This window comes from Dermacentor variabilis, chromosome 9 (assembly GCF_050947875.1).
Source record: "Dermacentor variabilis isolate Ectoservices chromosome 9, ASM5094787v1, whole genome shotgun sequence".
Taxonomy (NCBI): Eukaryota; Metazoa; Arthropoda; class Arachnida; order Ixodida; family Ixodidae; genus Dermacentor; species Dermacentor variabilis.
In genome coordinates, this window is record NC_134576.1 from 2,784,200 (window position 1) to 2,800,683 (window position 16,484).

Consider the following 16,484-nt stretch of genomic DNA (forward strand, 5'->3'; position numbering starts at 1 on the left):
ATGTTGAAAGGCCTGAAAGGCGTCAGCTGCTATTTGGATGACGTTCTCATCACCGGCAAGACGTCAGACGAGCATTTTTCAAATCTCGAAGCGGTTCTGAAGCGGTTAACTGAGCGCGGCGTTCGAGTAAAGAAAGAAAAGTGTTCATTTTTCCAAACGGAATTACGGTATCTGGGTCATGTTATCAGTGCAGCAGGTGTCAGCACAACGCCAGACAAGATAGAAGCACTGATGAGAGTCCGCACCCACAGGCAAGCAGCAACTACAATCGGTTCTGGGCATTGTAAATTACTACGGGAAGTTTGTTCCTGGATTGTCTGCTCTGGCGAGTCCACTTTACAAACTGCTGCGTCACGACCAGCCATTGCTCTGGGATGAATCGTGTCAAAGGGCGTTCGAGGAAATCAAGAATGTGTTGGCGTCATCCTCGATCCTGGCGCATTACGACCCAGATAAACCTTTGCACGTGGCATGTGACGCTTCCCAATACGGCGTGGGCGCAGTACTTTCTTATGTAACTTAAGATAGAAGCTCTCCGCCTGTGTTTTATGCGTCGCGCACATTAACTGAGGCAGAAAAGAAGTACAGTCAGCTAGAAAAAGAAGAGCTGGCCATTACCTTTGCTGTTAAAAAGTTTCATTTCTACATCTATGGGAGATGTTTCACGTTGATTACGGATCACAAGCCATTGCAAACAATTCTGGGGCAAAAAACGGGCATTCCACCAATTGCAGTGGCACGCTTACAGCGATGGGCTGTCACGTTGTCCGCTTACACGTACTCGCTCGTGTACAAAAAGTCCACTGACAACGCAGAAACAGATTTTTTCAAGATTCCCGCTCCAGGGTCCTGAAGACGGCACGCCTGAAGGCGAGGGATCGTTTTATACTTTGCGTCTGGACTCGATGCCGGTGTCCGCTAAACAGATTGCGTTCGCTACAGCACGTGATCCGGTGCTCAGTAAAGTGCTCCAGCTTACAAGCATAGGCTGGCCATTGCATTCGCGAGATGCGAGCTTAAAACCATTCTTTGACAGACGTTTGCAGATCAGCGTGCATCAAGGGTGTCTCATGTATGGCCTGAGTGTTGCTATTCCGTCCCGGCTTAGGGAAGCCGTGCTCGACGAACTGCACCTTAGTCATCCCGGCATCGTGCGGAGCAAGGAGCTGGCTCGCAGCTATGTGTGGTGGCCGTCAATTGATGCAGACTTAGAGAAAAAGGTATGAAGTTGCCAAGCCTGCCAGGAACAACGGAATGACCCAGTTAAGGCACCTCTGCATCCCTGGTCATGGCCGACCGCACCGTGGAGGCGAATTCACTTGGACTTCGCAGGACCTTTTCGAGAAACTGTTTTTAGTCGTTGTAGATGCTCACTCGAAGTGGCCGGAAGTGTTCGTTATGCGAAGCACAACGTGCGAGCGTACTGTTGCCTGCTTGCGTGAACTTTTCTGCAGACTCGGAGTGCCGGAGACGGTGGTGTCCGACAATGGACCACAACTGGCGTCCGAGGAGTTCAACGCGTTTATGCGGAACGTCGGGGCCAGGCATGTTGTGAGCGCTGCTTATCACCCAAGCACAAATGGCCTGGCGGAGCGTTTCGTGCAAACGTTGAAGTCTGCTCTACGCAAGTCATCTGCCGGTGAGTCTATCGAAGAAACACTTAACAACTTCTTATTGGCGTACATAAATACGCCTCGCCCTACGACTGGAGAAGCTCAGGCTAACCTGTTGATGTGTAGAAGATTGCACACCAGGCTGGATGCAATGAAGCCTACAGTGGAGGGGAAGGTGATGCACAGTCAGTTAACCCAAATGCAGCAGCGCAGAGGCAACAGGGACTGTTTTTGTGTTAATGACAGTGTTCTAGTTCGCAATTACAGAGGCCCAACGAAGTGGGTTTGTGGAATCGTTCTGAAGAAAACTGGACCGGTCTCGTACAAAGTCATGGTAACCACCCCCCGAGGCAAGTTCATCTGGCGTCGACATCTCGACCAGTTGCTTGCTGGCGCCGGTCCTATGGTGACACCAAGGGCATCCGACTCCGATTTCTCAGAGGGGTACCTGGTCTTCCCTGAAGGTCAGACTGGTGACCAGCCACGCCAGAAGAGCCGATACCCGGGGAGTCCGTCGCTCCAGCTCCCGCTCCTCCATCAGAGACATCGGCTCCGCACAGGCGCTACCCGTCAAGACAACGCCGTCCACCCGAGCGATACTAAGCCGTTCTTTAACTATTGTATAAGGATGCAAGTGCACCCTATAAAATAAAGAGGGAAGAGTGTTGTGTTATTATCGCCGCTTGAGCGATAGCGGCGGCGCGACTATCGCGATAGCTTGCTATATTAGCCCAGTCAGGCGGCCACCGGGCTGCATCCCACTACGAGCCGTCATGGAATAAACCACGTTTGGTTCTGCCAACGCCTCTTCCTTCGGCTGCGGTTTTCACCCCGTGAAAACACTGCAAGTTGTACACATTTTATACCATCCTATAGGCAGTGCCCTAAGTAGCAGCACGTTGCTGTTTAAGGCTAGATAATTTTTCCTATATCTCTGTGACCAGGAGTTGTGTATTCAGTGGCCATGCACGCTTTATGCATTTATGATTTTACGCACAGGATAAAAATTATTCAACTGATGTGTGCTTCCACATTTTGAATGTACTTTTTCTAATCCCCCCCCCCCCCTTGCTAAAGTCACCAACTGTTTTTGCCAGAACTGTAATAAATGTCTCTTCTGTGCAATCATACCGTACTACAATTCACTGTGTTGCTCTGTGCAAACTGCATATGTGGTCTACACATTTTATACCACCCTATAGGCAGTGCACCAAGTAGCAGCTACGTTGCTGTTTAAGGCTGGATAATTTTTCATATATCGCTGTGTTCACTATATTCAGTGGTCATAATTTATGCATTTATGATTTTACGCTCAGGATAAAATTATTCTACTGATGTGTGCTTCCACATTTTGAGCATCCCATGCTAAAGCTAGCATTTGTTGTGACACTACGTTTCCTAGCTGCTGTATCAGTTCTTGTAAATGGAAACAACTTCGCTCAATTAGCTTTCATGTACATATGTTCCCCATTTAGTTCAGAAGGCTTCAAGTCATACCTGGCATTTTCAGCTTGGAATGTATGGTCGCATACAGATGTAGTAGATTCTATTTCCAGCTGCAAAATGATTTCCAGCCTGTCATGGGGAGCCGCAGTAGAAAGTGCTGTTACCAGCCAGAAACACACTTAGAAAATCTAGTTTCCAGCAGTAGTACAGTCAATTTCCAGCTGGTCAATGGAAAGATTCCGGCTAGGAATGCTATATCCATTTGGAAAGTTCCCAGCCAGATCTGGTATTGTTCCCGGCTGGAAAACCCGGTGTCCAACTGGCAAACCTGGTTTCCAGCTGGAAATGCAATTCCCAGCTGGAAATGTGGCTGGAAAACTTTGTTTCCAGCCGAAAACTCCCTCGCTATTTTCATGAGGGGTAGAGCAGAAGCTTCCAGGTTTATTTTATGAGGACGACATTGTGTTGCTAACAAAAAAGCAAAGTGATTGACAATGTCTGGCTAATATCTGCGGACGGGAAGGCAAATATTTAGGTTTGAATTTTCTTGTTAGAAAATTCGAGGTTTTGGTATTCAATGAAAACAGTGAACAGACAGTGGCGATACAGGGCCAGGAAATACCTCGGGTAACAGAATATAAATACCTTGGTATATGGATAAACGAAGCTAATAAACACCGGAAAAAACAATAACAGTCAAGGGGAAGAGAAATGGGCAGGCATAATGAAGCACAGAGCGCTATGGGGATAAAATAGGTGCGAGGTGCTCCGAGGATTGTGGAAAGGTGTAATGGTTCCAGGACTTACTTTTGGAAATGTGCTTCCTTGCTGAAAATCAGGGGTACAATCAGAACTCGAAGGGAACCAAATGTCAGTGGAACGCCCAACATTTCGGCGCTCACGGGCAGTCTTCAAATGAAGCTGTGCAGAGTGATATGGGCTGGACTAGTTTTGAAGTGAGGGTAGCTCGCAGTAAAATTCAGTACGAAGAACGACTAAGGAATATGGAAGAAAATAAATGGGCTGGGAGAGTGTTGAGGTATCTGTAAAGGAAAAACATTGATTCACAGTGGAGGAAAAGAACAATTTTGTAGAGCGCAATTTGGTAGTGGTAGCGGCGGGGCTAAATGATGTCCTGAATGGTGAAGCCGCAAAAGTAGTGGAAAGATGTGACCTACTGTAATGCCCTGCGTCAAGCCAAGCAAAAGTATTTATCTTACGATCTGCAATCATTGCTTCAAAACAGCCCAAAAAATTTTGGAAAACGATCTCTCCCGTTAAAGATTCCGACATTTCACAAATACTTGATAGCTATGGCTGGCCGGCTGCTGGAGAGCTTTCCGCATCTATCTTTAACAAGTACTTCATGTCCGTATTTATAAAGGAAGACCATTAGAAAATACCAACACCCATGGACATACATGGCCTCCATCAATACAACAACCACTGGTTTGCTGAGCTGATCAACAACCTCAAGATGTCAACTTCTTCCAGCATGGACGGTATAAACTTAATAATCTTGAAATATACAGTAGTATCCTCTAGCACAGTCCTTTCCTGCTTGTTTCAACAGTCCCTCTCCACAGGAAAAGTTCTGTATGACTGGAAGGTCGGTAAAGTTAAACCTTTCTTAAAGTCTGGCGATAAAAGCGTTGTCAACAATTACCGCCCAATATCACTAACAGGCGTTCCAGGTAAGTTACTAGAACACATGTACTTTTCAAATGTAGCAAATCACTTGGAAACCAACGAGTTCTTCAAACATCAGCATGGTTTTAGAAAAGGACTATCATGTGAAACGCAACTATTCAAATTGACTGCGGATATTTTCTTAAACATGGATAAGGGCATACAAACAGATTCAATTTTCATAGACTTCGCTAAGGCTTTCGATCGCGTTGCTCATTGCCCTCTCATAGCTAAACTTTCATGCTTAAACATCGATTCCCTAAGAGTATCTTGGATAAGAAATTTCTTGTCATTTTGTAAGCAATTCACCGTCGTCGATAACTTTATTTCCAGTATCAGCGATGTAACATCTGGTGTACTGCAAGGAAGCGTACTCGGACCATTACTTTTTCTGATCTATATTAAGGACCTGCCATCAGAAATAACGTCATCCATTCGCTTGTTCGCAGATGATTGTGTGATCTATCGTCGAACCTGCTGACCTTCCGATCACGTCGCTCTCCAACGAGATTTTGACCATATTACTAACTGGTGCTCTTCTTGGCAAATGACCCTAAACACTGGTAAATGCAAACTAATAACATTCACCCGCAGAAAAAGACATTTTCCGCTTTCGATCACTCAATTGATCAGAACCCCGTCACACGCACCAACTCATACAAGTTCCTCAGCATTCTCCTTACACCTAACCTGCCATGGTCTGCGCACATCGAAAAAAATAACTACTAAAGCCTCACGCACGCTCGGTTATCTTAAACGCAACCTGCGTGATGCTCCTGTCCTCACCAGACAAATCGCGTATCAGACTTTCGTAAGGCCACAACTGGAACTCGCAGCCCCAATCTTGTCACGTCACCAAGCTTACCTAATCGCAACTCTCGAATCGGTCCAAAACCGCGCCGCCCGCTTCATTGTCAGAGATTATCACCGCGATTCTTGCGTGACTAGCATTAAGTCATCTTTATCTCTCTCATCTTTTGACTCACGAAGAACCACAGGATTGCTTTGTCTATTTCACAAAATAATCCATAGCACGCGCCCGTCCACTCTGCCGCTCACTTGTCCATCTCGTACATCTCGGCGTCTGCATAATCATCTCAGTTTCCAGCGTATGTTTGGCCGAACAAATGCCTTCAATTCTTCCGCTTTACCACCTGCCATTCAGCATTGGAATAACCTACCAAACGACATAGTTGACATTCTTGACCCAGCATACTTCAAAGCGCGCTTATGCATATTACTTCCATAATTGATCACAACTAAGCCATACTATGCACCTAAGTAAATACTTGTAGCGAAGTTGTATATTTTTTGTTTTTGCTTTGTTTGAATGTTTGTTTTGTATTGCTTTAAGATTGTTAGAGACTTGGTCTTGCATCTCACCTGCTACCATTTGTATAATTTCTTGGTATTCCTTTTTTGTTACTTCACACAGTCGTTTTGTTTCATTTATCGCGTTATTTATATAGTTAGATATTTGTTCTTTCATATTACTCGCTAACAATGTATAATTTATTTTTACTCCTTTCTTTTTTGCTAATTCCCTGTATCCTCCCCTCACGCAATACTCCTTCGGGAGCCTGTGAGGTAAATGAATAAATAGAAGATTAGCGGAGGGAGTTTACGATTTAAGGGCGATAGCACAGCAAGTCCAGATCGTGGTATGCACAGTGCCGGGAGGTACAGGGACAGAACGGATAAATTACCAAGGACGCTGTGTATGGCTGTCAATCGGGAGATAAGAAAGAGAAGCCAGGAGAAAGGCTTTGAAGTGGCAGACATAAACAGAAAAGTGCATAGAGCAGGCTTTGGAGGAGGCTTTACACGAGATGGCATCCACTTTAAAGGAGGGCTAGGAGCCGAGTTCAGCTGGCGCCTGGCAGGCCAGGCAGTAGCTTTTTTAGGGGGTCAACTGCGGCTCAGGGCGTAGTGTTAGGTATAAACAACCTAGAAAGTGCAACAATAGAGGCTGACGCCAATGAAATGGCCACTAGGAGGTCCAGGAAGAAAACTACAAAACGGAAACTCAACACCAGGATCAGGTACATAAACATGCACGGCGGTAGAAAGAGAGCGAAGTGGTTAGAAATACAACAGCAGTTAAAGGACGAAGAAGTAGGTGTATACGCGCTATGCGAAACACATCTCAGGGATCTAGAAGACCCACCGTTTACTGAGGGCTACGTCTGGGAAGGGAGCAACGGAACAACAACGGAGAGGAAGGGAGGAGGAGTAGGCATGCTGATACATCAAGGAACAAATTGGCAAAGAATAAAGTCAACTTGCAAATAACATGTCTGGTTATCAGGTACAATTGCCGGAAAAAGACATGGCTAGGAGTAGTTTATTTAAAGACAGCGGACAAATGCAGGCAAGAGAACAAGGATCTAATGAAGTGTCTCAATGACGATATAAAGCAGTTTGGAGAAGGTGCCGATATTTGTCTGCTGGGTGACATGAAGGGCCACATCGGGGATCTCGATGGATACACAGATTGTAACGGGAAGTTGATGCTAGACTTCTGTGAGCGACAAAACCTAGTTATAGTAAATAGGGAAACTAAGTCCGAGGAGCAAATCACGTGGGAATCCTGTAACAGACAAACAACCTTTGACTACTACTTCATGTCGCAGGGGATGTATAGCAAGCTCGCTATAGTGGAAATAGACGAAGAGGGGAAGTACAACCTCGGAAGTGGTCATAAGCGTATTAGTCTACAGCTCGGAGCCCTGCTCAGAAGAGAAATGTAGGGAAGTTAAGAAGAGTACGTAAAATTATATGAACAAATAGCGCAAAGAGGGGCTCGCAAAGAGGAAGCAATAGAGAAACATCCCATGGAAAAGTGGGATTATGATCGGTTAGAACTGCTCATTAGTACAAAAATAAAAGCAGCAGAAGGAGTAAACCACTGGAGACGAAAGAGGAAGCCATGAAGTTGGTGGAATAAGGAAATAGGGAGGCCATCGAACGACGACGGTTGGCATCAAGGGAACACAGAGAAGCAAAGAGGGCGCAGTTATATGAAGAGGAAATAGGCCAACAATGGGAATCTTATCGATAAAAGAGACAAGTGCAGGTCCTCGTCCAGGCTAAAATAAAGCAGTCCTCTGATCGCTGGCTGGCTGAAGTTCGCGATGCAACTAAAGGGGGGTCAGGAAAATTCTGGAACCATATAAGCTGGCTGGGTAAAGCGAATCACAGAAAGCAGGAACAGATTGACGATGCCGAGGGAAAATGTTTAGAGGAAAATGTGAATGTGAACTGCATTGGTTCAGTTATAGCTAAGTCATTTAGGAAAGACGATAGGGTAGTCGCTCCAAATGAGGGAGCAACACAGTATAGCACAATAGAAAACAACTTAGAACTGACCAATCTTAACTGCCCAAAGGCGGAGGTGAATTTTCGAAAATGCACGTCCGCAGAGATAGACGAAATTACAATGAAGTTAATTATTGAACTTGACCCGAGCAGCAAAGAAACGCTGATAAAAGCGTTGGAAGCAGTCATAACAAATAAGCAAATTCCGCACAGCTGGAAGCATACTAAGATTAAATTGATTTATAAAGGGAAAGGCGACAAGACGAACATCACATTCTTCCGACCAGTTACGACAGCATCAGTTATATATAGGCTGGTAATGCAGACGGTGAAATTAAGAATTCAGTCATGGATAGAAAGTAATAAAATACTCGGTGAACTTCAGAATGGGTTCAGAAGTGGTAGGCGCTTAGATGATAGCCTGTTTGTGCTTACCCAGTGCATATAAATAGCTAAGGCGGAAAATAGACCTGTGTTTTTAGTCTTCCTGGACACAAGCGGTGCATACGACAACTTGAACAGGGAACTCCTGTGGAACCTATTAAAAGATGAAGGTATAGGTCATGATGTTGACGTGACAACCCATAGGAGGTGCCCTTGGGAATATTGGAGTCGACCCGCAACTGATGAAACATAGAGTCTTGCTGTTCCAGCCCAAACCTCTTATCTACAGCGCTGAGTTGAAGTGCGAGCACGGCTTTGAATTCATTGGCATCCTTGCATCTAGCACCTGACCACTCCTTCTCCTATTCGTGGAGAGTGGTTGACACGAACCACAGCAACAGCAGCTGCAATGGACAGCAGCAGTGGCAGCGATCAGGGACCGGCTTATGGCCGAGCCCGGGGCCGCTCGCGAGGCCGCCTGCGCTCTGTGGCACCCACTCCACCATCGAGCATGTTTGGACAGCAGTCTGCCATCCCACCCAGCCCGTCGCCTAGCATGTTTGGACAGCAGTCTCCCATGCCACCAAGCCCGTCACCTAGCACATTTGGACAGCAGCCTCCCATGCCAGTCAGACCGGCATTTAGCATGCTTGGACAGCCACAGTCTTCTACCATGCCACCCAGCCTGCCATCGAGCATGTATGGACAGTTGCAGTGCCCCACACCATCCCAGATGGCCATGTACGGGGCCATGGTGTCTCAGCCTCCTCCAACGCAGATGGCTTGCCTAGAGCAGCTGCCTTCTCCAGCGCCGTCTATCTTGTCGGAAATCAGCAGCTTGACGACCTCCATCGGTGAAATTTCCTTCCGTGATGCTGTCGCAGAAATGGAGCGGGAGCAATTTGAAAATGTCACGACCATGAGCGCAGCCGCCCTCAATGCGGCTATCTCTGCTGGTCGTGGTGCCCGTCGGGGCCGCCGCGATGAGCTGGCGGTGCTGGCAACACGGCCCAAGCACATGACAGACAAGACGGGACTGTCCGGCAACCCAATCAAGCTCGTGGCCAACTACTTTCGGCTGCTGTCGTTGCCCCAGTGGTGCGTTCACCAGTACCACATAGACTTTCTACCGCTGGTCGAGTCAAGCCGCATCCGCCGGGCACTCATCAATGACCATCGTGAGCAGTTTGGTCGGTGCTTTGTGTTCGACGGCATGTCAGACCTGAAGACTCCTACACGCTTGCCACATGAGATTACCGAGCTCTACTCTAAGCGGCACACAGATGGGGCCCCCATCACAATCCGAATCAAGTGGGTGCAGGAGCTGGCCCCGACCAACCCAGACCTGCTGCGCCTGTTCAACACGCAGATGCGCCGCAACCTCGAGCACCTTGACTTTGTGCAGATAAACCGGCACTTCTTCGACAAGCGTGCCGTATCAGCCATTCCCCAGCACGGCCTTGAGCTGTGGCAGGGCCTCATTACTGCCATAGGGCAGTACGAGACTGGTGTCATGATGGTCACGGACACAGTGCACAAGGTGCTTCGGCGTGACAGTGTGCTGGACCTGCTGTCACAGGTTTCGTCATCTGGTCCCCACTACCGAGATGAAGCCATGAAGCGTGTGGCCGGCTGCATCGTGATGACACCATACTCCTGGACCTCGTCGGCCCTCTCCCACCCTCGAAAGGCTACTGCTACATACTGACATGCATCGACCGTTATACACGGTGGCCAGAAGCTACACCTATATCTGACATCTCAGCGCCCACTGTTGCAGCAGCTTTCATGTCTACGTGAATCGCAAGGTTCGGCTGCCCATCCACAATAATCACAGATCGCGGTCGGCAGTTTGACTCAGCACTTTTCAACGAGCTACTCAAACTACTCGGAACGACACGTTTTTGCACAACTGCTTACCACCCTCAGTGCAATGGACTAGTTGAACGTTTTCACCGGCATCTCAAGGCCTCCCTTATGGCACATGAATCGCCAGAGAAGTGGGTCCTACATTTGCCCCTTTGTCTTACTTGGCATCAGAGCTGCACTCAAGAGTGACCTAGGTTGCTCCTGTGCTCAGCTAGTCTACGGCACCCACCTACGCCTTCCGTGCGATTTCTTTGTCGCCACCCCCCAAACGCCTATGCCATCACCTGCCGACAACGTTGCCGAACTGCAAGCTTTCTTCAGCCAGATGCGCCCCGTGCCTACACGTTCACAAGAAGCAAGGTCCCCGTACGTTTCTCCCGCACTCAGCTCTGCTACCCACGTTTTCGTGCGTAACTGTGCTGTGCGGAAGCCCTTGCAACCACACTACTCCGGGCCATATTGTGTTCTAGAGCGTCGTCCGACGACGTTTGTTGTGAATGTCAACGGCCGATCAGACACAATTGCCCTGGAACGTCTCAAACCCGCCTACATAGAAGCACCCACGCCATCAGCTCCACCAGTATGCGACGCGACCCTGCTGCATCCTTCGCCGCCGCCAGTGCACGTGACACCCAAGACCAACGCCAAGACACGCCGCGTCACGTGGACTTTCCATCGTTCGTCGAACTTTCCTCCTCTCTAGGGGGGGAGCCCTCTGTAGCTGCAGCAGCATCGGCGTCGCACGAGGGATGACGTAGACGCTCGCGTCTACACGAGGCTCGAGCGGCTGGCGCTCCGGCACGGGCTAGCGTTCCGAAGGAGATCATTAAAAAGAATGCACGGCTAAGAGACGGAGTGTCTGTTCTTCCTCTCCTGCGAGAGCCCGGGACTTGGCCGGTCTACGTGGTCGCTCGTCGCCACAATGTAATTGATTTTATACAGGAAATATATCGAGAAAATAATGTTGAAATAACATGGGAAGGAATTAAGAGCACGAGAACTGTCCAGGTACACAAAGGATTAAGGCAAGGTTGTCCTCTATCACCGTTGCTGTTCATACTTTATAAGTATTCAAAGAAGGTTACAACAAAGCAATCTAGGGTATAATCTGTCGTACAGATTAGGCGGAAAGGTTGTTGAGCAACGACTAGCGGGTTTAATGTATGTGGACGATATTGTACTGTTAGCAAATAGTCAGGAAGATTTGCAAACTCTGGTTAATTACTGTGGAGACGAAGGAGACAGTTTAGGTATCAGTTTTAGTGCAGCTAAGTCCGGTGGGATGTTTTCAACGATACAACTGATCAGGAGCTTACAATACGAGGCCATGAAATACCCCGAGTGGCCGAATACAAATATCTTGGTGTATGAATAAACAAAGGACAGATGTACACGGAAAAGCGCGAACAGTCTCTCATTGCAAAAGGGCGAAGAGATGCCGGGATAATTGACATAGGGCATTGTGGGGGTACAACAGGTATAAACTACTGAGAGGTATTTGGAAAGGAATAATGGTGCCGGGGCTTACTTTCGAGTAGGCGGTCCTGTGCTTAAGGGCGGAAGTTCAGTCGAGACTACAAGTAAATCAAAGAGCTGTTGGAAGATTAGCACTAGGTGCCCACGGGAAAACCACAAACGAGGCAATACAGGCGCATATGGGCTGGGTATCGTTCGAAGCACGGGAAGCTCGGAGTATAATCATATACGAAAAACGCCTGACGAAATTTCACAACAGGTGGGCAGCTAAGGTATTTAAATACCTATACAGAAAGAGCATTCACCCACAATGGCGGAAAAGAAATAGGAACCTAACCATTAAGTATGCTAGACATGAGGACGGAGAAAGGCAAAGCATTAAACGAGACGTTAAAAATGCGGAAGGTAAAAATTGGATAAATTCAATGAAAAAAAACATAGTGTTGAACTATATTGATAATGGAAACAGAAGATCAGGCAGCAAACCTTTTATCTGAGCATGTGTTGGCGGGCTAGTTGGTTAAGCATGATTACAAAGACGGCGACGAATAAAACAACACACGAAGAAGGGGGACACGAGACGTGCTGTCTCGTGTCCCCCTTCTTCGTGTGTTATTTTATTCGGCGCCGTCTTTGTAAACCTTTTATGACAACTCAACAGGCAGTGCCCTACTCTTTGTAGCTAGGTCAGGATATCTCAGAACGCGAAGATATAAAAAGAAATTAACGAAGAAGAAGACACATGTACTGTGTGCAGTAAATCTGTAGAAACAATAGAACATCGCATACTAAAATATGATGGTATCCATCCCGATGTCAATGCGGGCACAGTCACGCTTCCTGAGGCCCTAGGGTTTAGAGATAACAATATTCATATAAATAAATATGCGGTGGAAATTTCAAAAAGCCATTAGAAGATTGGTGGCACAAAAGCAGAGAGGTGACTTAAGGTTAAAAGATTAGGAAGAAGTATTTAAAGAAAATGGCGAATTTTAATAACTTATAACACAGTTAAACAAAAAAAGTTGAGCGTGGTGGCAACTGCAATCACCCCGTAAGAAAGGGGACGCTTCTCCCTTCCATCCATCCATCCATCCATCCATCCATCCATCCATCCATCCATCCATCCATCCTTAATGAGTTATGTGGAAAGGTGTGATGGTTCCAGGACTTACTTTTGAAAATGCGGTTTTTTGCTTTAAATCACGGGTACAATTAGGACTCGATGGGAACCAAATCTCAGTGGAACGCCTAACATTTCGGCGCTCACGGGCAGTCTTCAAATGAAGCTGTGCAGGGTGAGAGTGGCTGGACTAGTTTTGAAGTGAGGGAAGCTCACCGTAAAATTGATTATGAAGAAGGACTGAGGAATATGGAATAAAGTAAATGGGCTCGGAGGGTGTTGAGGTATCTTCTCGGGAAGAACATTCATTCACAGTGAAGGAAAAGAACTAGGTAGCTTACCATTAAGTATGCGTCCTGTAAGGTGAGAAACACAACAACATAGAACGTCAAGCGGAAAGTCAGAGAGGCTTAAATAATCTCATGGATGGCGGGAATATAAAAGAAACATTCCATGTGTGACTACTTAAGAGCAAAAAACGAAATCCGGAAAGTAACAATATATGATAACTCAAAGGTGGTGGTGGTGGTAACAACTTTATTGACAATCCGGCAAATTCGTCGCCTGGGCATAGGCCGCCTCCGAGGAGGTCTGGAGATCCAGTCTCCTCGCTGCCTCACGGGCTTGCTGGATGGCCCATAATTGATTTTCGAGGTTTGCGCTCCGCAACGCGGCCGTCCATCGCGCCGCAGCTTCATCTGGGGAAACTGCATTTTCTCTGCACATAACCTCACATTCCCAGATGATGTGTCTAAGAGATGCCTGAGCTCTGCCACATAGTTTGCAGTTATCTTCTGAGTAGATGTCCAGATATACCCTCCTGAGATGGACGGGGTTGGGGAAGGTCGTTGTTTGAAACTGCCTCCAGTCTACCACTTGGGCCCTGTCGAGTTTGGGGTTAGGGGGCGGATAAACACGCTTGAAGTTTTGATAAAATTTAGTAATATCACAGTACCTGGTCATTCTCTCCCTCTCTGTCCATGCCTCCGTTGGATTTCCAACCCCAAAAGAGGATCCTTCTACACTGACGCGGAATGTGAGACCTCGCGCTTAGCGGTAGACCTCCTCATTGAGGTTGGGTACGGGGGTGTCGGGGGGCGTGTGAGCTGGGAACCATATAATATGTCGTTCCTCCATCTCCTTGGAGGTGACATAGTTTGCATTGGCTTTGAGTATATTCTCAGCCTTCGGCGAAATTCTGCCTTGTGCATAGTTTCTGACCGCCGTCTGCGAGTCACTTAGTACATATCTGCAACTGTGGTTAACGATGGCTAGGGCTATCTCCACCTCTTCCGCTGCCTCGGGGTTTTCGCAAAGTATACTACAAGAACTGACCAATTGTTTGTCGGTATTGAGGACGGCCACTGCGAAAGCACGTCGATCCTCGTACTCTGCAGCGTCTACGAACAGCTCTTCCTTGTCCCTGCCGAAGGTTTGGAGTAAAGCCTTGGCTCTCTCTTCGACCCTGATTGAATTCGGGGCTCATGTTGTTGGGTAGGTTAGCCACCTGCAGCTTTTCCTTGATCGCGCTTGGAAGGGATGTCTTGTCGCCGTGCTGCTTGTGATAACTTATACCGAGTTTGTCCAGGATGCTCCTGCCCGTTCGTGCTTTCACTAGTCTCTCGTGTTGCAAGATTTGGTGTGCCTCAATTAACTCTTCGAGCATGTTGTGGGCGCCCACCTGTAGCAGAAGTTGCGTGCTTGTGCTGTCTGGAAGGCCCAGTGCCATCTTGTGTGTTCTAATGATGGCGTTCAGTTTGGCATATTGGGCCGCGTACCAGTTGTGGTAGGCGGCCACATGGGTAATGTGGCTAATAACGAAGGAGTGTATGAGTCTGACGACGTTGGCCTCCCTCATACCCTGATGTCTGTTGGTGATTTTTCGGATGAGCCTCATCGTGTTCGTGATCTTAGTCTCCAAATGCCTGACCGTTTCTCCGTTGCTGCCGTTCGATTCTATGATGGGTCCGAGCACCTTAATCTGCTTCCCCCTGGGTATTTCTTGTCCGTCTTTGGTGCGTATGCAAATTGCTTCATATGCAGCATGCTGGATGTAAGCCTTGGGGGGTCTTCCCCTAAGAGTCAGGCGGTAGAGGAGGAGTTACGATTTTTCTGCTGAGCAGACGAGACCGGTTCTGACGAGGTACTCGAAAGCGGTCTGTAACCGCTGTTCGATTTCTCCGTCGCTTCCTTCGGACACCCAGATCATAATGTCGTCCGCGTATATTGTGTGATGCGCTCCCTCGATAGCGTTGAGGCGCCCGGGGAGGCCGATCATAATGAGATTAAAGAGCATCGGCGAGATGACCGAGCCTTGCGGGGTGCCGATGCTGCCTATGTTCCTGTTTTCGAATACGAGTTTGCCCAGCGTTATGGAGACTTTCCTGTTTGTGAGGAAATCCTGAGCATAGCTGTACGCTCGGTTTCCTAGATTGAGTGCGGCAATGCTGCGTATTATGGCTGCGTGAGCTGCGTTGTCGAAGGCTTTCTTGAGGTCTAATCCTAGAATGGCCCTGGTACCTCTTGTCTTGTCGAGTATCTGGTGCTTGATTTGCAACATTGCATCCTGCGTGGACAGATGAGCTCGAAACCCGAGCATGGTGTCCGGATACGCTTCCACGTCGTCGAAGTGTGCGTTGATCAGGGTGAGGAAGGCGTTCTCCCTCAACTTGCCGACGCACGACGTAAGGGATATTGGTCGAAGGTTGGCCAGATCTCGGGGTTTCCCTGATTTGGGGATGAGCGCCATTTTTTCTCTTTTCCACTGGTTGGTGATGCATCCTTGGGTCCAGCAATCGTTAATGTACTTGGTCAGTTCGGAGATGGTCTCGTTGTCCAAGTTACGAAGGGTCTTATTAGTTATGCCATCTGGTCCCGGAGCCGGCTTGCTGTTGAGCTTTTGCAAAGCGGCCCGGATTTGCGCCTGGCCAAAGTCTCTGTCCAGAGAGAAATTGGGTTTTGCCGTGTATTCCCCTTGTTGAATAGTCGGGCTATGCGCAGCGTATCTGTTGCAGAGTTCGGAATGGATTTCTTCTTCGCCCTAGACGTGTGTGTGTATTAGCTTGCGCATGGTTTCCCTACGTGTTGCGTTGGTCTTGGTCGCGTCTAGCAGGTGTCGGAGCAGGCGCCATGTGTGACCGGTGCCAATCCGTCGGTCCATCTCGTTGCAGCTCTCATCCCATTGTTGTTTACTAAGAGTTCTGCAGTGTTCCGCTATTTGTTTGTTGAGTAAAGCTATGCGTTTCCTCAACAACTTCCTATCGTGTCTTTGTTTCTGCCACCTGGCTTGAAGCGGTCGGTTGGCCTCCTACATGTGCACCAGGTGGCTGTCCATCTTCTCGGCGGGAAGTTGTGGCGTCACAGTCTTTGTTACTTTATTGACGTCAGCCATCACTTTTTTCGGCCCATTGGTGAATGTCATTCCTGCTCGATTCTTGCGCAACTGGTCCCAGTCCGTCCATATGAAGGTTTTGTTGGGGTTGATCTATAAATTCTCCAATAATTTCGTTTCGAGAAATCTGTGGTCACTACCAAGGTTATTCCAACTCGCTCCTCTCGCGTTCTTC

At 47.9% G+C, this 16,484-nt stretch overlaps 1 protein-coding gene across 1 annotated transcript; it reads left to right on the plus strand.

Annotated features, from left to right (window-relative positions):
- The first annotated feature begins 8,641 nt into the window (after nt 1-8,641).
- Nucleotides 8,642-10,239, plus strand: LOC142558252 (piwi-like protein 1). Its single transcript, XM_075670413.1, has one exon. It carries the CDS (start codon nt 8,860-8,862, stop codon nt 10,156-10,158), a length of 1,299 nt encoding a protein of 432 aa, XP_075526528.1. The 5' UTR covers nt 8,642-8,859; the 3' UTR covers nt 10,159-10,239.
- Nucleotides 10,240-16,484: the final 6,245 nt, after the last annotated feature.